Source organism: Mustelus asterias, chromosome 9 (assembly GCF_964213995.1).
Source record: "Mustelus asterias chromosome 9, sMusAst1.hap1.1, whole genome shotgun sequence".
In the NCBI taxonomy this organism is placed as follows: domain Eukaryota; kingdom Metazoa; phylum Chordata; class Chondrichthyes; order Carcharhiniformes; family Triakidae; genus Mustelus; species Mustelus asterias.
The window spans coordinates 132,783,228-132,804,241 of NC_135809.1; the positions used below are offsets into that span (position 1 = coordinate 132,783,228).

The following is a 21,014-nucleotide window of genomic DNA, read 5'->3' on the forward strand; positions in this document are numbered from 1 at the left end:
TGCGGAGTTTGCACGTTCTCCCCGTGTCTGCGTGGATTTCCTCCGGGTGCTCTGGTTTCCTTCCACAGTCTGAAAGACGTGCTGGTTAGGTACATTGGCCATGCTAAATTTTCCTTCAGTGTACCCGAACAGGCGCCGGAGTGTGGTGACTAGGGGATTTTCACAGTAACTTCATTGCAATGTTAATGTGGAGGAACAGAGAGATCTTGGGGTTCATAGCCATAGATCTCTGAAGGTTGCCACTCAAGTGGATAGAGCCGTGAAGAAGGCCTATGGTGTGTTGGCATTCATTAACAGGGGGTTTGAGTTTAAGAGCCGTGGGGTTATGCTGCAACTGTACAGGACCTTGGTGAGACCGCATTTGGAATATTGTGTGCAGTTCTGGTCACCTCACTACAAGAAGGATGTGGAGACACTGGAAAGAGTGCAAAGGAGATTTACCAGGATGCTGCCTGGTTTGAAGGGTAGGTCTTATGAGGAAAGGTTGAGGGAACTTGGGCTTTTCTCTTTGGAGCGGAGGAGGTTGAGAGGAGACTTGATAGAGGTTTATAAAATGATGAGGGGGATAGATAGAGTGAACGTTCAAAGACTATTTCCTCGGGTGAATGGAGCGGTAACTAGGGGGCATAACTATAGGGTTCATGGTGGGAGATATAGGAAGGATGTCCAAGGTGGGCTTTTTACTCAGAGAGTGGTTGGGGTGTGGAATGGACTGCCTGCAGGGATAGTGGAGTCAGGCACTTTAGGAACATTTAAGAAGCTATTGGATAGGCACATGGAGTACTTTGGGATGATAGGGAGGAAATAGCTTGATCTGGGTTTCAGACAAAGCTCGGCACAACATCGTGGGCCGAAGGGCCTGTTCTGTGCTGTACTGTTCTATGTTCTATGTTCTAAACCTACTTGTGACACTAATAAATAAACCTTAAACTTTTTAAAAAACGTTAGAGTCTCTCGATGCTCATGGTCCCCTGGGTCTCTCTATGGGATGTACAGGCAGCTGGAGTGAGCTCCAGAAGCTCGGCCGTTCTCTGGCGCTGGCACTTGTGGATGCCTGCCATTGTCTGGACCATGGTGTTGAACCCTCAGCTATGGTCGTCAGGGACTGAGCCATGCCTCAGACATCTCCCGCCATGCATCTGATTTCGAGCTCCAGGCTTTCCACTGCGGATGCCACCCTGGCAGCGTGGCCTGGGTGCCGTACATTGCAGAAGAACATGAGGCATCATGAGAAAATATCTCTTCATGTAATGAGTGGTTAGGGTTTGGATTCCACTGCCTGAAAGGGTGATGCTTCCAGAGGCAATGGTAGCTTTCCAAAATGAATTGGGTAAAGACTGAGGATAAAAAATGAGGTGCAGATGCCGGCGTTGGACTGGGGTAAACAGTAAGAGTTTTAACAACACCAGGTTAAAGTCCAACAGGTTTATTTGGTAGCAAATGCCATTAGCTTTCGGAGCGCTGCTCCTTCATCAGATGAAGTGGAAATCTGCTCTCAAACAGGGCACAGAGACACAAAATCAAGTTACAGAATACTGATTAGAATGCGAATCTCTGCAGCCAACCAGGTCTTAAAGATACAGACAATGTGAGTGGAGGGAGCATTAAGCACAGGTTAAAGAGATGTGCACTTTAACCTGTGCTTAATGCTCCCTCCACCCACATTGTCTGTATCTTTAAGACCTGGTTGGCTGCAGAGATTCGCATTCTAATCAGTATTCTGTAACTTGATTTTGTGTCTCTGTGCCCTGTTTGAGAGCAGATTTCCACTCCATCTGATGAAGGAGCAGCGCTCCGAAAGCCAATGGCATTTGCTACCAAATAAACCTGTTGGATTTTAACCTGGTGTTGTTAAAACTCTTACGATAAAAAAATGACCAGGATATGGGAAAACATTGTGATAAACTGGATTTCTCTGCAAAGGGTCGGTGCAGACTCGGTAGACTGAATGGTCTCCTTCTGTGTTGTACTATTCTCTGATTACAGTGTAATAAGTCTCTGGTATGAACCAAAACATTTCCTCAAGAATTTCATTTTCAGAATGTGAATGATTAGCAAAGTACTTTAATTACACTGTGCGTATGCCTGGCCATTCCAGAATCCTCTAAATTACTCATATGTACTTTCAAAAGCCTTTGATGTACAGCCAATGTGCACGGTATATATTCTGGGACGATGTATAAAACTTTAATCCCTTTGCAAAATGTGGATATTGTTCTTTTTATCCTTGCGATTAAGTGAAATGTATTGTCTTCTTCAACTATTAGAAAGCAGACACCATTTCCAAATCAGGTGACTCCATATAAAGAGCTGATATATGGTTACAAAATAAATTTACCTTAATTTCAATATCCGATAAATATACATGATATGAAAAGCAAAGCAAAAAAATAATTAGGAAGGCCATTCTTTCAATCATTCTTCTGTTATTTTGCTGGGTTGCTAAGATCTCACCATGCCCCATAAACTATTAAAAGGCATCATAAAAAAGTCTTCAATGATTTACAGCACAGTGATGGTATGCATCTTTTTGAAATATTATACCTTTGGAATACCGTAGACATAAAATTTTATGTGATCTTACGATTACATGCCTACTGCTCTCTGCGTGGTAGAGATTGTTTTACACATAACTGTAGTAAACCTTCTAATGTCAGGACAGGTCTGATACAACTTTTCCTATGGTTTCCTCTAGTCCCAAGGTACAAAGGTAAATTCTCCTCTGTTTACCATCACCCACCACCAGGAAACATGTCAGTAAAACACTTTGTAAAAATAATTATTCTTTCACAGGGTGTGGGTGTCGTTGGCTGGGACAGCGTTTATTACCCATCCCTCGTTGCCTGGAGAAGGTGGTGGTGAGCTGCCCCCTTGAACTGCTGTAGTCCACCTGGTGCAGGTACACCCACAGGCCTGATTGGAAGGGAGTTCCAGGATTTTGATGCCATGTAAGTGAAGGAAATGAGATGTCGTTCCAAGTCTCGATGGTGAGTGGCTTGGGGAGTGGTGTTCCCATGGGTCAGCTGCCTCTGTGCTTGTTGGTGGTAGAGGTGGCGGGTTTGGAAGGTGCTGTTGAAGAAGCCTTGATGAGTTGATGCAGTCCATCCTGTAGATGGTACACATGGCTGCCGCTGTGTGTTGTTGGTTAAGGGAGTGAATGTTTAAGATGCTTGGTCAGATGCCAACCAAGTGGGCTGCTTTGTCCTGGATGGTGTCGAGCTTCTTGAGTGCTATTGGAGCTGCACCCATCCAGGCAAGTGGGGAGTATTCCATCACGCTCCTGACTTGTGCCTTGTAGATGACGGACAGGCTTTGAGAAGTCAGGAGGTGAGGCAGTTGCATAATTCCCAGCCTCTAATGTGCTCTGTAGTCACAGTATTTGTATGGCTGGTCCGTTCAGTTTCTGCTCAAAGGTAATCCCCAGGATGTTGATAAGGGGGGATTCAGTGATGATGATACCAAGAGAGAATGATTAGAATCTGTCTTATTGGAGAAAATTCAATATTTGGTGCCTTTGGAGAAGATATATTCGCAGGAGTGAATCAATTAGTAACAAAAATCATGTTCACATTCAGTGATTACCTCACAGTAAATATGCCATTTGATTATCACGTAATTGAAAGTGTGTTCTTAATCGTAAAGAGGGCTTATATGGACATGTTAGTGTGCACACATAATTACCTGCACTCAAGTTTATCAGTGCCTGATTGTATATGCTTGACATTTAATATGGATCTTAGACAATGGGGAATAGAGATAAATGGAAAAACAAGTAGCAAATGATTTATACAAGGGTGATTGATGGAATCTCTCACTAATCCCTGTTTTGTACACTGCAAGATAGAGGCAAAATAGACCAAATATCCAGGAATCTATTCAAATATTAATCTTCAGCCTCTCTCTCTTTCTCTCTTTTTATATAAAGTAGATTCTTACCAATCTTTGTTTTCTTTTCTATCATGTGTAACAAGAATTATCTCACATTATTTGTAATAGTTACACCCTGTGCCTAGCACTTTGGAATTACTATCGAACCCTGAGCAGAATGATTGAACTTTTGTTAACCAGAGTCTTCAAAAATAAAGTCAGGTGTCAATGCATTGATTTTATTTGCAACATCCAGTGAATACAATTAATAGCATTAGTGAGGTTAAGCATTGAAAACTGCAATTAACACTTAAGAAGATGCTGTTAACTGAAAGTTTAATTTGACACCACCGCAAATATAATTTGAATGTATTGCAATATCTGAGCTATAGCTGAATTATCTTTGTTAGAGTATAATAGGTTGATGTATACATTATGATATTACTGTATGGACTAGCAAGGTTAAGTTTACAGTAAGTACTGTGTTGCTGGCAACCGAGAACATGGAGTATTTTTTTCTGGTAAGGAAAGGGACAATATTATTCTTCAGGTTTACCAACTTTATGGTACTGAGACTTTGACGTCTTTCGAGATGATTTGCTTCATTCTGGACAATCATTATGCCAATGGCCGTTCTGCTGCTTCTTCAGTCACATGCTTCTAATGTTGGCTTAGCTCACCCTGTACAAGTGTTTCTTTCTGTACTATTATACTCTTCTTATTAACTGCAAAATAAATTAAACAAAAATGAGAGAGAGTGACAGCCCCTATTGGGCACTGTAACTAAACCAAAAAGGCCAAGGGGACTTAACCAACTCAACCAAATGTCATTACTGGGGAGATGACGCAGCCAGCCCCTGTGGTGTCCACTGGTCGTGGAAATCTGAGCTATGAAATTGCCAAGACACTCTTTCACTCCAGTCAAAGAGAAGAACTGTACAAAGCAGTTACTATACACATCACATGTTTAACTCCACAGGGTTAATTTTGTAAAGCTGCAACTACACTCTGAATATTTTCCTGGAATATTTGCTTGTTGTTACTCTTTCAGCGGTGTTCTTTTACTGTACCTGTCACCTTCGATGTTGGGCAGGTTTTCTGCTGCTTCCCGTCAACAGAATCTTCCAGTCCTGCCAAAGGTGACTACGCCCCACCCCACCCTCCCCCCCAGACTCCACCCCTCCCTCCCTCATCCTGCCCCCCCACACCCCCTTCACCCCGCCTTCCCTCCCTCACCCTGCTCTCTCCCCTCACCCCGCCCTCCCCCTCACCCTGCCTTCCCCCTCCCCCTACCATCACCCCCTCACCCTGCCCTCCCCCCTCCCCCACCCTCCCCCTCACCCTTCCGCCACCCTCCCCCTCACCCTTCCCCCTCACCCCACCCTTCCCTCGCACCCCACCTTCCCCACCTCACCTCCGCCCTTCCCTTCCCCCCTCACCCCGCCCTTTCCCCGTTACAGGGACGGCAGGCGAGCCATACAAAAGGCCCTAGACTTCGGTGGGATCAGGAGATCCTGGCAGCAGCCAATAGCAAGCTGCCTTCGCTGCCAGAAAACACACCATGAGTTGGGGGTGATGGCGACAACATCCCGGCCTTTACACCTATTGCATGAGAACGAATGTGGCTTTATACCTTACACTGCGGCAAAAAAAAACCCTGGCAACAAATCCCAGGTGGGAAAGGATTATCCGTGACATCTGGCTTTCTTCCAGATGTCCAGGTGTCAATCAATTGGACAGGCGCGTGTCAGAATGTGTGATAGCCAAATATGAAATATCTTGATCAGCATCAAGTCTTTCGCTATCACCCTCCCGGTAATGACAGCCCAACAGAAACCATTATTTTGATGGTAATATCTCCATGAAAACTTCCCATCTCTTACATGGCTTTTTATATAAGCAGCAGGACACATCAATTAGACCATCTCAATATGACCATCATATGTTTGCAGGCTTACTAGACCATTTGTTGCCTCTCTGTGTTAGAGCTCCTTCCCCTCAGCTTTCAGAATTGCAAGAACCAGCAAGTTCTGGGGAAAAGCCTCTGTTTCTACCTCCTCAGATGCTTCCAGCATTTGCTGTTTCATTTCAGATTTCCAGTATCTGCAGCATTTTGCTTTGCCAGCTCATAGGTTAATAAGAAACATAATGCAGACCCAAAATATGTTATGGTGCCTCTCATTAGTCAGGATTTTCAACTAACCGAACTCATTTAGGTTAAGTGGGCAAAAGGTTGGCAAATGAGTATAGTGTGGGAAAATGAGAAATTGTTTATTTTGGAAGGGAGAACAAAAGAACAGAGTGTTATTTAAATGAAGAAAAACTGCAGAAAGCTGCAATACAAAGGATCTTGGGGGTGCTTATGCACGAAACACAGAAAGCTAGCGCACAGGTACAGCAGGTAATCAGGAAAGTTAATGGAATGTTGGCCCTTATTTCAAGGGGGTTGGAGTATAAGGGTTGGAATGTCTTGCTGTAACTGTACAGGATACTGGTGAGACCACATCTGGAGCACTGGGAGCAGTTTTGGTCCCTCTATTTAAGGAAATATATTATTTAATTGGAGGCAGTTCAGAGAAGTTTCACTAGGATGATCTCCGGTTACGGAAGGATTGTCTTATGAGGAAAGGTTAAACAGGCTGGGACTCTAGTTATTAGAATTTAGAAGAATGAGAGGTGATCTGATTGAAACATTTGGATTCTGAAAGGTCTTGACAGAGTAGATGCTGAGAGGATGTTTCCCTCCTCATGGGAGAGTCTAGGACCAGAGGGCACAGTCTCAGAATAAAGGGGCACCAGTTTGAGACTGAGCTGAGGAGGAATTTCTTCTCTCAGAAGATTGTGAGTGTTTTGAACTCCTTGCCACACAGAGCTGTGGGGGTAGAATCCTTGTGCATATTTAAGGCTGTGATAGATTTTTGATCAGTAAGGGAATCAAGGGTTATGGGGAAAGGGCAGGAAAGTGGACGTGAGGAATATTGGATGAGTCATGATCTGACTGAGTGACAGAGCAGGATCGAGGGGCTGAATATTTCTTATGGCCTGATTCAAAAAATCAATTTCCCGGTGGTGGGATTAACGTTAGGAATTCAGTTTTTTAAATTCATTGGACGTGGGCGTTGTTGGCTGGGCCGCATTTATTGCCCAAATCTAATTGCTCATGTCGGAGCAGTTAAGAGTCAACCATATTGCTATGGCTCTGGAGTCATATGTAGGCCAGACCAGGTAAGAACGGCAGATTTCCTTCCCCAAAGGACATTATTGAACCAGATGGCTTTTTACAACAATGGTTTCATGGTCATCATTAGATTTTTGATTCCAGATTTTTATTGAATTCAAACTTCACCAAGTCAAGCCTGTTCAATAAAAGGCCAGAACTCACAAGAATCATGTCCTCACCAAAGCGAAATGAGAATCTTCACTTTTACAACATGCACCTGGCGCGGTGAACCTTTTCCATGATTAACGATGAGTCGCTGCCTCATTGTTCTCTTTGGGAAGCGTCTGTAAATGCCAGCCTGTGCTTGAGACTGGCTGATAGTGGTGCAGAACCCTTTCAATATGGCGCCCAGACCTTCGATCCCAAGAGGTAACAGCAGGGACAGCAACTTCCTGCCCACCACTGCCATGGGGATCAGTGATCCCCTCACGGATTCATGTGTATTGAGCTGAAGAGAGCAAGATAACGCATGATTAGCCATCCTCACTGGAAACCATTCTTGTTTTAGTGATCTCAGTCTGAATTCCATAGAGATGTGCTTATTTCCAAAGAGGTCTGGGACCTCTTTCATGAAGGTTTATTTTGCAAGTGTCCATTTCCTGTTGCCTTGATCACGTTCTCAATGAGATATTTTTAAATTATCCAGATTAAGAAAATTATTTTACTTGTTTTATTTATTTCAATCTATTAATTTATTTTGCACTTAGGTTTAATCTTTTTCTTTGATCTTGATCATACACATTGTTTTGCTACAGTTTAAAGATAATCAATATCTGTTACTGTTTGTGACAATTGTGTCTAGGATTTTTAATTGTTCAAGCATCCTCTGTGCCTTCCATAATTAATGCGTCATGCCCATATCTCTGACTACAAATAACATAGTGACATAGGAACATAGGAATTAGGAGCAGAAGTAGGCAAATTCAGCTCTTCGAGCCTGCTCCGCCATTCAAGCAGATCATGGCTGATCTCTCCCTGGTCTCAAATCCACCTCCCCACCTGTTCCCCGTATCCCTTTAACTCATTAAAAAAATATATGTCTATCTCTTTCTTGAAACCATTCAATGATTCAGACTCCACCGAGCTATGGGGCAGCGAGTTCCACAAATTCACCACCCTCTGCGAGAAGTAGTTCCTCCTCATCTCAGTTTTAAATCTACCACCTCTCAGCCTATACCCTGTGACCTCTTGTTCGAGATTGCCCCATAGGAGGAAACATTTGATCTACATTTACTTTATCAATCCCTTTTAAAATTTTATATACCTCGATCAGATCCCCTCTCATCCTTCTAAACTCCAGCAGTAGAAGTTTCAAACTGTTTAATCTCTCCTCATTCATCAACACTTTCATCCCTGGAATCAATCTGGTGAACCACCTCTGAACTGCCTCCAATGCCGCAACATCCTTCCTCAAATAAAGAGACCAAAACTGGACACAATACTTTAGATGTGGTCTCCCCAACACCCTATGCAATTGCAACATATATTTTATGTATATATATAGGGGATTTTCACAGTAACTTCATTGCAGTGCTAATGTAAGCCTACTTGTGACTAATAAATAAACTTTAACTTTTATGTATATATTCTGTCCATTTACTGAAATACCTGGTAACTCTGATGAATGTCTTAGAATAATTTAATGGTAAAATTGGAAATTATCTGGAGACATAACACATCAAAACATTGCAATCAATGGAATAAAATGTTAGACATTAGAGTACAATGGAAGTCGATTCAATACTCGCCCCATTATAGCCTCATATTTCTGCTAATTGAAAATGAATGTGTTAATTGGTATAATCAATTAAATGTCATCTGTGCTCAATGTCTCCAAGCTTGTTTGGAGGCTTCACTGCAAACCATCTTACATCAAAACCAGTGAGCAAGCAGAATAATTGTTAATCATTGCAGAACACAACTCCAAAAGAGAAACTGAGAAAAGCTGTATTATCATGGGGGCAACATCCACTGACAGAACCTACTGTTGAATGAGAGGACTGTTCTGTAAAACCTGAAATTCACTTGTTATATTTTCCATTCCTGTGTCATTGCCAATCAATGAGTTCAGCAAAACATGCTTTACTCATTCTTTCACAGATGTAGGCGTCACTAGCGAGGCTGGCATTTATTGCCCTATTTCTGTACTGTAATAAGTCCTCAGAGGCAGAAGTCCCTTCACCAAAATCCCTTTATTTACAATTCCAACAGGAGTACACAGAGTGCTATCAGTCAGCAGTCTACCTTCCGGGGTGCCAGAGGAACTGACACTCCTGGTTAAATACAAGGAAAAGACTCCCTGATTGGCCCATCAATTGACTCCTTAATCAGGGAGTTCATATTCCTATAGGCCAACCTCAATGGCCTGATTGAAGTCATTATATATACGAAGAAAGAACTTGCATCTTTCACACTTTGCATCATAAAGGAATTCCTGGCCAATTAATTACTTTCTGAAGCATGGTCACTGTTGTAATAAAAGGAAATGCAACAGCCAATTTCTGCACAGCAAGCTCCCACAAACTGCGATGCACAAAGGATGTCAACACCAAATATCATCAAGAATGTGAACTACACATTTTGGACACAAGGGGCTTAACTTTCAGTCCATGCTCGGGCCCTTGACACCCAGATAATCTTTGGGTTCCCATGCTGTACTGTGTCTACATCACCCACGCGATGTAACCTTCAACTGGACATGCCCGCATTGGCCCAGTAGCAAGCTCAGCTCCCAATAAGTAGCACCAGGCTCTGCCAGAAAGCAGGAGCTGCCTGCTGAGCACTATTGGAAAAGGCTGGCGGCAGCCATTACAGGGCCTGCCACCAGTCTTGTGGAGGAGAGGTGGCTGCAGCCTCATTGTGCACAAAAGTGGCCAAGTCACCAAACAAAGAGGTAGTGTGACTGATCCAGAAAAAAATACCCAGTTGGTAAAAAATTTTCAACACAGAAAGTGATTTCTTGTATGTCCCCTGCATTGAAACTACCAGTTGTGCACCAGACTATTCGAGTTCAGCGACTTGCCAGTAGAAAATTTCCTTCTCACCCCCTCCAGCCCATTAACAAACTCCTCAAGGAACCTAAAGGGGCCGTTAAGTAGAGACGAGCGGTTTCCCTATTCCCGCCCACCCTCACTTTGACAATTCCAGTGCTTCCCAGAGATAGACCTCGGGCCACTGACGCACCATCCAAGAAAGGTACTTTCAAATTGGGCTTGCTCCTGTCCTCACGGGTGATTGGAAATCCCAGCCAAGGTACATGATGCGTTTATAATTACGGTGGGAGTAACTGTATATACAGTTAGTTGTATTCAGAGAGTCGGTACAGACATAATGGGCTGAATGGCCCCCTTTTGCACTGTAGCGATGATATGATTTTATGATTCAGTTTTGTGTTTAATACAAATTTTTTTGAAATGACAATTCATCAATAGAGTAAATTTGCTTGTTACATTTGAATGATGTGGTTTGAAAAATTTTCTTTACACAACAACCATAAACCATATAAAAACAATCAAACACCCATTACTATTTAGTGTATTTAATACAGAGCAAATGAAAAACTGAACTATCAACCAGCTGTGTCAACATGCACCATGGGAGATGAGAATAGAATTACAATACTTTGATGTTTCTGATTGACCTGTTATATTTTACTGACTGTGCTGTTTGAATGAAGCTTTTCAAATCTCCAAGAAGCCTCCTCTTATGTAACACGAGAAGCCAATGCAGGTTCATTTGTACTTTGTATTATTTTTGAGTGATAGCAATTATAAATTTACACAGTTTTGGACAAGGTGAATTACTGCCACAAAAAAAACAAACTAAAATAATTCCCTTCAACCTTGGTGATTTCTGTTGGGAAAAGACATGTTAGAATCCTACCAGAATAAACGTGATGGGAAGGTGTAAGTTCCCACCTGGCAAACCGAGCTTTGGAAGTGACATACTTGGTTTCAGTTCCATCCATTTGCTTCTGTAACATCAAAGGCCACTAGCTCACTCGAAATTGCCATCTTTCTTTAGTTATATATGCAGCAGGAATACATGTTTATCAGGAAAACATTTGCATTACTCAGATAATTCATACCATTGCAATATATTCATAGAATTATAGAATCACTACAGTGCAGAAGGAGGCTATTCGGCCCATCGAAGCCTGCACTGACACCAATCCCACCCAGGCCCTAGCCCCGTGACCCCAAGTATTTACCCTGCTAATCCTCCTGGCACTAATGGTCAATTTAGCATGGCCAATCAATCTAACCCACACATCTTTGGAGAGTGGGAGGAAACCAGAGCATCCGGAGGAAACCCATGCAGACATGGGGAGACACAGTGGTTGGGTGCATTGACCCAAACAGGCGCCAGAGTGTGACGACTCGGGGAATTTCACGGTAACTTCATTGCAGTGTTAATGTAAGCCTTACATGTGACTAACAAATAAACTTTATTTTTCCTTTTTTACTTTAGACAGTCAGCCAAGGCCAGAATTGAACCGGGGTCCCTGGCAGGCACTGTGAGGCAGCAATGCTAACCACTGTGCCATATTGATTGCCTTTTACACATTGCGAGAAGGTAACTCATTATATATGTAATTATTTTTCTGACAATAATTGATAATAAAAAAGAATTTTCTTCAGTGCAGTGATGGCATTCCATGCACTTTTAGTGACTGCAAAAAAATTCAACAACTTCTTCCCAAATTCACGCACCAGTGAAATATTAAGAGTGGAATGCACTAAACTTTGATGCTCTACACATGAAGTCAAGTGGAGCTGAAATCTCTGCGGTCAGTATTATCCATTGGAAGTGATGATCAGGAATCATTTTCATCCACCCTTCCAAACTACATTTGTGTGTAATGATTGCTATTGCAGACACAAGCCCACAATCAGCTCCCAACTCAAAAAGTATCTGCAAATATAGGCATGGACGGCATGGTGGCACAGTGGTCAGCACTGCTGCCTTACAAAGCCACGGAGTTGGGTTCCATTCCTGGCTTGGGTCACTGTCTGTGTGGAGTTTGCACGTTCTTCCCGTGTCTGTGTGGGTTAACTCCGGGTGCTCCGGTTTTCTCCCACAGTCCGAAAGACGTGCTGGTTAGGTGCATTGGCCATGCTAAATTCTCCCTCAGTGTCCCCGAACAAATACCGGAGTGTGGCGACTAGGGGGTTTTCACAGTAACTTCATTGCAGTGTTTATGTAAGCCTACTTGTGACACTAATAAATAAACTGTTAAAACTTTCATTATCAGTACCAGGGAGACTGAATAAGTTAAAATTCTGTCCTTATTTGCGCGGAACTCCAGTATTTGCAGTAATGTTTTGAAGATCTGTAAATCGTACATTTTTTCCATGCAAGCTAAACATTTGTAGTCTGCAGTGAGCACAAGATGCTCACCATTCTTCATATTCACACTTACCCACGGACTTTCTGTCAGTTTTTGCACTGGAACTTGCTGTTATTTGGTATCTGAAGCACCTCAGCGCGCTGGACGGGAGATGTAAACGAAGGGGAGGTGATGGCCTAGTAGCATTATCGCTGGACTATTAATTCAGAAACTCAGCTCATGTTCTGGGGACCCGGGTTCAAATCCCGCCACAGCAGATAATGGAATTTGAATTCAATAAAAAATCTGGAATTAAGAATCTACTGATGACCATGAAACCATTGTCAATTGTCAGAAAACCCCATCTGGTTCACTAATGCCCTTTAGGGAAGGAAATCTGCCATCCTTACCTGGTCTGGCCTACATGTGAATCCAGATCCACAGCAATGTGGTTGACTCTCAACTACTCCTACATGGGCAATTAGATTTGTGTTTGATTCTCAACTGCCCTCGGAAATGGCCTCAGTTGTCACTACCACCTTCTCAAGGCCAATTAGGGATGGGCAATAAATGCTGGCCAGTCAGCGCTGCCCATGTCCCACGAATGAATAAAGAAAAAATGACAGCATGACTTCTTAACCAATCAGACTGACGTGTCCTTACTGAGACATGTGGGGTAGAATCTTAGCACTTACTCTCTGGCTCAAGGGAGAGACCATTTTCTGACCATGAACCTGACTGGCTGGCCCTTAACAGAGCGAACCAATTAAAAGACTAGCTCCCAATTCCTCGACAACCAGGGAGGGTGGATGGGATGACGTGACCATTCTGCGGAGAAAATAATTTTGTTTTAAAGAGACCACAGCATGTGTCAGAGAAACTCAACAGCACTTGGAGTTTTCAGGTCGTGGCATCGACAGACTGATGACAGTTGCCTGGATATTTCAGTCTTAAGGGGGATCCAGCTGAGGGGCTGCAGTGAGTTCTAAACACAGGAAGAAGAGGATAGCCTCTCTAAAGTAAGCAGTTGTGAATGCAAGTGTCTGAGGAGGATAACAGTTGGAGTGTTTCCTCTCCAACCTGGAGATCACTCACCAGAGGATCCAGAAACTCAGCAGCACATGACAGGTGCTTGCCATCGCATGTTCAGATGTCAAGGCCCACACTGTGACTAGTCCAGCATTCTCCTGCACTGCACACCTCAGGACCACACAGCTTGCGGCTCCAGTCATCCTTCTCTCTCTGCAATCGCCTCACATCCCCATCTGACCAACCAACTCTCATAGAATCATAGAATCTCTAAAGTGCAGAAGGAGGCCATTCAGCCCATCAGGTCTGTACTGATAATTCCACCCAGGCCCTATTCCCGCAACCCCACACATTTACCTTGCTAATCCCCCTGACGCTAATGTCAATTTAGCATGGCCAGTCAACCTAACCCACACATCTTTGGACCGTGGCAGGAAACCGGAGCATCCGGAGGAAACCCACGCAGACACAGGGAGAATGTGCAAACTCCACACAGTCACTGATCCGAGGCTGGAATTGAACATGGGTCCCTGGCACCGTGAGGCAGCAGTGCTAACCACTGTGCCACCGTGCCACCCATATGTAGCCACAGTGTATTAGCCACTCATGCCCATGCCTCACAGTAACCCTGCACAGTTCCCTCCTCTGCACATGGGCCATGATCAGCACTCACACAGTCACACCACAAGCTGCAAGTTCTCTCCCAAGCCATATATGTCCTGACTTAGAAATATAGTCCCAATAGTCTTTCAGAATTTTTTTGTGCATATAGCTTTTTGGGTTTTCCATATTTGTACCCCTACATTGCTCTGCTCCTCCACAATTCCCAGTTTCTCGCCATTTGGAAGATACTCTAATCTCTGATCTATCTTTCTTGTCTCCAGTGTGGATGACCTGCCATTTCCCCACAGTGAACTCCATCTACCACAGGTTTACCCATACACTTCATTGATCAATACTGCTTGGCAACCTTCCGCTCCCATCCACACTCTTCACTGAACCAAACAACTTGGTGCCGTCAACAAATGTAGATATCTACCTCTAAATGTTTCCAGGGGAAACCAATGTCCAAACTCACAAAATAAACTAAAAGAAATATCAATACTGGAAGCACACATAAAGGATATAGTAACACTTACTGAACAACATATTGTTTGAAAACTTTATCATCACAAATTGATAACAGTATAGCAAACCGTAGCAGAATTTAATGGAATATCTTATTTACTCTGTCTGATTGAATTACTGATGTGCGTTTTATTTTAAAAATAACATGTACTTGTTACCATGACAATTGAGGGTTTAGAAAAAGAAGAGATCCGAATTACCTTCCCTGAAATCACATAGTGAAAACAAGTAAAACGTAGTATAATTTCATGACTCATCCAGTAACTGTCTTGGGAACACTTAATGCTAATGTTCGGAGTGGAAAAATAGGAAAGTAGTCTTTAACAAAATCACCTCAATAATTAGTTATCCAAAATCTTTGGAAGAAATTTTGAAAACTACTGAGAAGCCAGATAGCTCATAGTCACTAAATAATACCCCTGTACCCAGACACAGCGCAGTATTAACCCCAACCCAACCCCAGCACCAAACCCAAACCCCCAACACCCAGACACAGCGCAGTATTAACCCCAACCCAGCGCCAAACCCCACAACCCCAGCCCCATGCAGCCCCGAGCCTCGGGTCTGACCCAATCCCAACTCTATACACAGACACAGCCCCAACACCAACCTCAACCTCCAAACCTATCCCTATACCCTAGTTTTGCTTGTTTTCACCATTGCTATACGTTTTGATAAAAGCTTCCTAATGGGTCAATAGAATAACACCTCGAGCAAAACACATTATGCTCACACGAATGTCAAAATAAAAAAAAATAGTTGGTGTCTAGTCTAACTTCCTAGTATACGATCATGAGGGGTCACGGGCTCAAGGTGAGAGGGGTGAGGTATAACTCAGATATCAGAGGGACGTTTTTTACACAGAGAATGGTGGGGGCCTGGAATGCGCTGCCAAGTAGGGTGGTGGAGGCAGACACGCTGGCATCGTTTAAGACTTACCTGGATAGTCACATGAGCAGTCTGGGAATGGAGGGATACAAACGAATGGTCTAGTTGGACCAATGAGCGGCACAGGCTTGGAGGGCCGAAGGGCCTGTTTCCTGTGCTGTACTGTCCTTTGTTCTTTGTTTATACCTTGGGGTTTCTGATCCGGACACTAACAAATGGCAAAAGGTGGATGATTGTTAACCTCCTTTATTTGTTCTGTTGGTTTTTATTCTCCTTGATTGCTGTCAGTTGAAGCTCAGATACTAACAATCTCACCTGGGAGTTAGAAGATTGCAGCTTGAGGTCCCACTCCATGGGGTGGATTGTATGATCCCTCACCCAACACCCCCTGTCCCCCCCTCCCCCGTACCGGGCATGCTTTTGATGTGGGGATTGGGGCGTTGGAGGGCACATAAAATATGAGAGGTATATGAATCCAGCACCTTCTCGCCCACACCCAAGCTGTCCTTCATAGTACAGGTGGAGACCAACCTTGGCTGCCATATGTAAATACATAATCAATGGTCCATTGAACTTATTTACAAGCTAATTGGCCTCAATATTACACTCTCAGTGCTCCTGAATCGCAAAGGTACCTCCCCAAAGATAGTACCCTTTCCATGAGAGGTGCTATATTGATGCAAGTCAAATTTTCTTTGTTTGATATACTTATAAAAAAAAACCACAGCAACTCTGGAAAGAGAGCAGAGAAAACCAATTTGACTAGTTCTTGGGTGCGGACCCAAGAGCTCTAATTTACATTGGAAATTTCTCTCAGAGTAAAGAGGGAAAATGTGCGACATGACAAATCAAATCCCACATTCATAAAAAATCCTGTTCATCCATCACTGTGTACAGTTCTGGTCACCCTATTATAGAAAGGATATTATTAAACTGGAAAGAGTGCAGAAAAGATTTACTAAGATGTTACTGGAACTTGATGGTTTGAGTTATACGGAGAGGCTGGATAGATTGGGGCTTTTTTCCCTGGATCGTAGGAGGATTAGGGATGATCTTATAAAGGTTTATAAAATAATGAGGGGCATAGATAAGGTAGATAATCAACATGTTTTCCCAAAGGTAGGGGAGTCTAAAACTAGAAGGCATCGGTTTAAGGTGAGAGATACAAGAGTCCAGAGGGGCTTCGACTTCAGGAAGCATAAAGGAGAACATGCCCCTGTCTACATCAATGGAGACGTAGTAGAAATGGTCGAGAGCTTCATGTTTTTAGGTGTCCAGATCACCAACAACCTGTCCTGGTCCTCCCATGCCAAAACTATAGTTAAGAATGCCCACAAATGCCTCTACTTTCTCAGAAGACTAAGGAAATTTGGCATGTCAGTTACGACTCTCACCAACTTTTACAGATGCACCATAGAGAGCATTCTTTCTGGTTGTATCACAGCTTGGTATGGCTCCTGGTCTGCCCAAGACCACAAGGAACTACAAAAGATCGTGAATGTAGCCCAATCCATCACGCAAACCAGCCTCCCATCCATTGACTCCACCCACACTTCCCGCTGCCTCGGCAAAGCAGCCAGCATAATTAAGGACCCCATGCACCCCGGACATTCCCTTTTCCACCTTCTTCCTTCGGGAAAAAGATGCAAAAGTCCGAGATCACATACCAACCGACTCAAGAACAGCTTCTTCCCTGCTGCTGTCAGACTTTTGAATGGACTTACCTTGCATTAAGTTGATCTTTCTCCGCACCCTATCTATGACTGTAACACTACATTCTGCACTCTCTCTTTTCCTTCTCTATGAACGGTATGTTTTGTCTGTATAGCACACAAGAAACAATACTTTTCACTGTATGTTAATACATGTGACAATAATAAATCAAATCAAATCAAATAAATTTTTTTCATACAGACGGTGGTAAGTGCTGGAATGAGCTGCCGGATGTAGTAGTAGAGGCGGGTACAATTTTGTCTTTTATAAAGCATTTAGACAGTTACATGGGTAAGATTGATACAGAGGGATATGGGCCAAACACGAGCAATTGGGACTAGTTTAATGGTAAAAACTGTGTGGCATGGACAAGTTGGTCTGAAGGGTCTATTTCCATGCCGTAAACATCTGTGACTCTATCAGCTATGTCCTCACTAAGTTTCACAAACTAATGTTCCAGCAAATTAACTGTAAGAAGATTGTCCTCACTTGTAATCCTCCCTTTGACCTTATTCGTGCTACCTTAGTAATTCTTCCACCATTGTATACCACGGTGGCACAGTGGTTAGCACTGCTGCTTCACAGCTCCAGGGACCTAGGTTCAATTCCCGGCTTAGGTCACTGTCTGTGTGGAGTTTGCACATTCTCCTCGTGTCTGCATGGGTTTCCTCCGGGTACTCCGGTTTCCTCCCACATTCTAAAAGATGTGCGGGTTAGGTTGATTGGCTATGATTAAATTGCCCCTTAGTGTCCTGAGATGTGTCGGTTAGAGGGATTAGTGGGTAAAATATGTAGGGATATGGGGGTAGGGCCTGGGTGGGATTGTGGTCGGTGCAGACTCGATGGGCCGAATGGCCTCTTTCTGTACTGTAGGGTTTCTATGATTTCTAACACTTGCCTTTTTGGAAACAGGGCTACTCTTTATGTACAGGTTCACCTGTAATATTGCTGTCATCTCAGACACAGCACTTGTGTTGTTTCTGGCATTTGAGGTTGTCGACTATGATTAAATACAGTCCTGGAGGTTTCATCGCATGACTGTCCTCCACACTCCAGCCATTACGCTGCCAACATATCCATCCTTGTAACAAGAACAGAAAATTCTGGAAAATCTCAGCAGGTCTGACAGTATCTGTGGAAAGAGAATAGAGCCAACGTCCTGAGTCTGGACCATCCAGATCTCTCCATCGATGCTGTCAGACCTGCTGAGATTTTCTAGCATTTTCTGTTTTTGTCTCCATTTGAGTATTGCTTTGAGCCCAAGTACAGGGTGATGTTGCTGCACCTTGAACTCTGTGGAGGTGCAAGTAGATGTAGTGCAAGTGAACTCTTCTCATTTTAAAATGTGACAGCTGGAGGCTTTGGGATTAAGTTTCTTTGAGTTGTCCAGCTGGCCTTGCTCCAGCCCAGTGCAGACAAGAGTCTCAGCAAGTGGAGGGATATAGGTGGGCAGGTACTGGGGTTTGGGTTGGTACTGGGTTTGCAGTCTGGGACTCTTGAAACCAAGGCTCGGGGCTGCGCAGTTGGGGTGTGTATTGTGGGGGGTTGTGTTTGGGATGTGGGGGTTGGGTATGGGGGTAGGTTTGGGGTTTAAGGTTGATGTTGAGGCTGTGTCTGTGTATAGGGTTGGGGTTGAGTCTGAACCAAGGCTTGGGGTTGGTGTCTGCGATCTGGGTCCGGGTCGGAACCAATGTCCCGGCGCTGTGGTGTCGGGGGCGGGTTTTCCGCTGCACATTTCCGGGGAAGCTGCTGTTATGGTAACGGGGCTGCGCTGCCGGCAATCCGCTTCACAGTGAGAATAAAACCACAACATGAACGGAGATCGCTTCTCAATGTCCGCGGAGGAGTATCTCAGTGAGTACACAGAGCGGGCATACTGCGTGTACACAGTGTGTGTGCACAGAGAGAGAGTACAGACTGTATACACACTGAGTACACAGAGAGTCAGCATACTGACAGAGTGAGGCTGATTACACAGACTGTCAGTGTGTGGACTGTGTGTGAGCGTGCGGACTGTGTGTGCACGTACGGACTGAGAGTACGGACTGTGTGTGAGCGTGCGGACTGTGTGTGAGCGTACGGACTGTGTGTGAGCGTACGGACTGTGTGTGAGCGTACGGACTGTGTGTGAGCGTGCGGACTGTGTGAGCGTACGGACTGTGTGTGAGCGTGCGGACTGTGTGTGAGCGTACGGACTATGTGTGAGCGTGCGGACTGTGTGTGAGCGTGCGGACTGTGTGTGTGAGCGTACGGACTGTGTGTGAGCGTACGGACTGTGTGTGAGCGTGCGGACTGTGTGTGAGCGTGCGGATTGTGTGTGTGAGCGTACGGACTGTGTGTGAGCGTACGGACTGTGTGTGAGAGTACGGACTGTGTGTGAGCGTACGGACTGTGTGTGAGTACGGACTGTGTGTGAGCGTACAGACTGATTACAGAGACTGATGTAGAAATTTATTTATCATTGATCTTCCTGCTACCTAAAGGTCAGAAGTGGGATGTTTGCTGACAACTGCACAATTTATGAATCCTCAGATGCTGAAACAGTCCATGTCCAAATGCAGCAAGACCATTATAATGTCCAAGCTTGGGCTGATTGCTGACAAATAATCTTCATGCTACACAACTGCCATGCAATGCCCATCTTCAAGAAGAGAGACTTTAACCTCCTGACTCTTCCCCTCCCTCCCTACCAAACCCTGTCCACCATCTACCAGGTTCAAGTCAGGAGTATGATGGAATACAGTTCACTTGCTTGGATGAGTGCCGCTCCAACACTCAAGAAGCTTAATATCCATAAAGGACAAAGCAGCCCACTTGATTGACACCCCTTTCAGCAAACTTCTCTCATGCCACCACCAACACACAGCGGCAGCCTTATGTCGTATCTACAAGATACACCATAGAAATTTATCAAGGCTCCTTAGGCAGCACCTTCGAAATCCATCACCAGTATTATCTAGAAGGACAAGGGCAGCAAGTACCTGGGAACATCACCACCTGGAGGTCCCCCTTCAGTCACTCACCATCCTGGCTTGGAAATTTATCTCATTCCTGGAATTCCCTCCCGAACAGCATTGTTGGTGCAGCTACACCACATGGCCTGCAACAATTCAAGAAGGCAGCTCACCACCACGTTGTCAAGGGTAGTTAGAGAGAGGCAATAAATGCTGGCCTGGTCAGCGACAACCACATCCTGTGAATTAATTTAAATAAAGTGACTGAGTGAGTAGCTGAGTGAATGAGTTTCTATGACCGAGTGAGTATTTGAGTGAGTGAGTATAGAGACTGAATGACTATATATTTGGCCATGCTCTCACTCAGAATTATCCTCAGGAAAGGCAACTGACCTAAAACATTCACTCTCTCCCCCTCCCTCCCCTCCTCTCCCCCTCATCTGTCTCTCTCAACACAGATACTGCGCAAACCTGCTAATATTTCCAGTACTTTCTGTTTTCACGTCACAGATTTTCAGAAGTATTTACTGCTTTGATCCTAAGTGGGATTGTCTACCCTGCACTTTTGGGTTGAAAGTACTTGCATTCACTTCAGTGTTGTATTTTTCAACTGTGTGTCGTGTTCTAGTGCTGTCAGGGTGGTGATATTCACACACACCTCCTCCCACTAGTTTTCTTTTATTCATTCAAGGATGTCGCTGGCTAGACCAGCATTTATTACCCTTCTCTAATTGCCCTTGAGAAGGTGGCGGTGAGCTGCCTTCTTGAATAGTTGCAGTCCATGTGGTGTAGGTACACCCATCGTGATGTTAGGGAGGGAGTTCCAGGATTTTAACCCCAAAACAGTGGAGGAATGGCGATATATTTCCAAGTCAGATTAGTTAGT

The 21,014-nt window shown here is 44.1% G+C and overlaps 1 protein-coding gene across 1 annotated transcript in view; it reads left to right on the top strand.

Moving 5' to 3' along the window:
- The first annotated feature begins 18,906 nt into the window (after nucleotides 1–18,906).
- The window catches only part of cstpp1 (centriolar satellite-associated tubulin polyglutamylase complex regulator 1), a 285,867-nt gene continuing 283,759 nt past the window's right edge, over nucleotides 18,907–21,014 (top strand). The window contains exon 1 of the mRNA XM_078221049.1: nucleotides 18,907–19,028. Within this exon, the coding sequence (XP_078077175.1) occupies nucleotides 18,986–19,028 (43 nt within the window). The 5' untranslated portion in view covers nucleotides 18,907–18,985. The remainder of the gene's footprint in view (nucleotides 19,029–21,014) is intronic.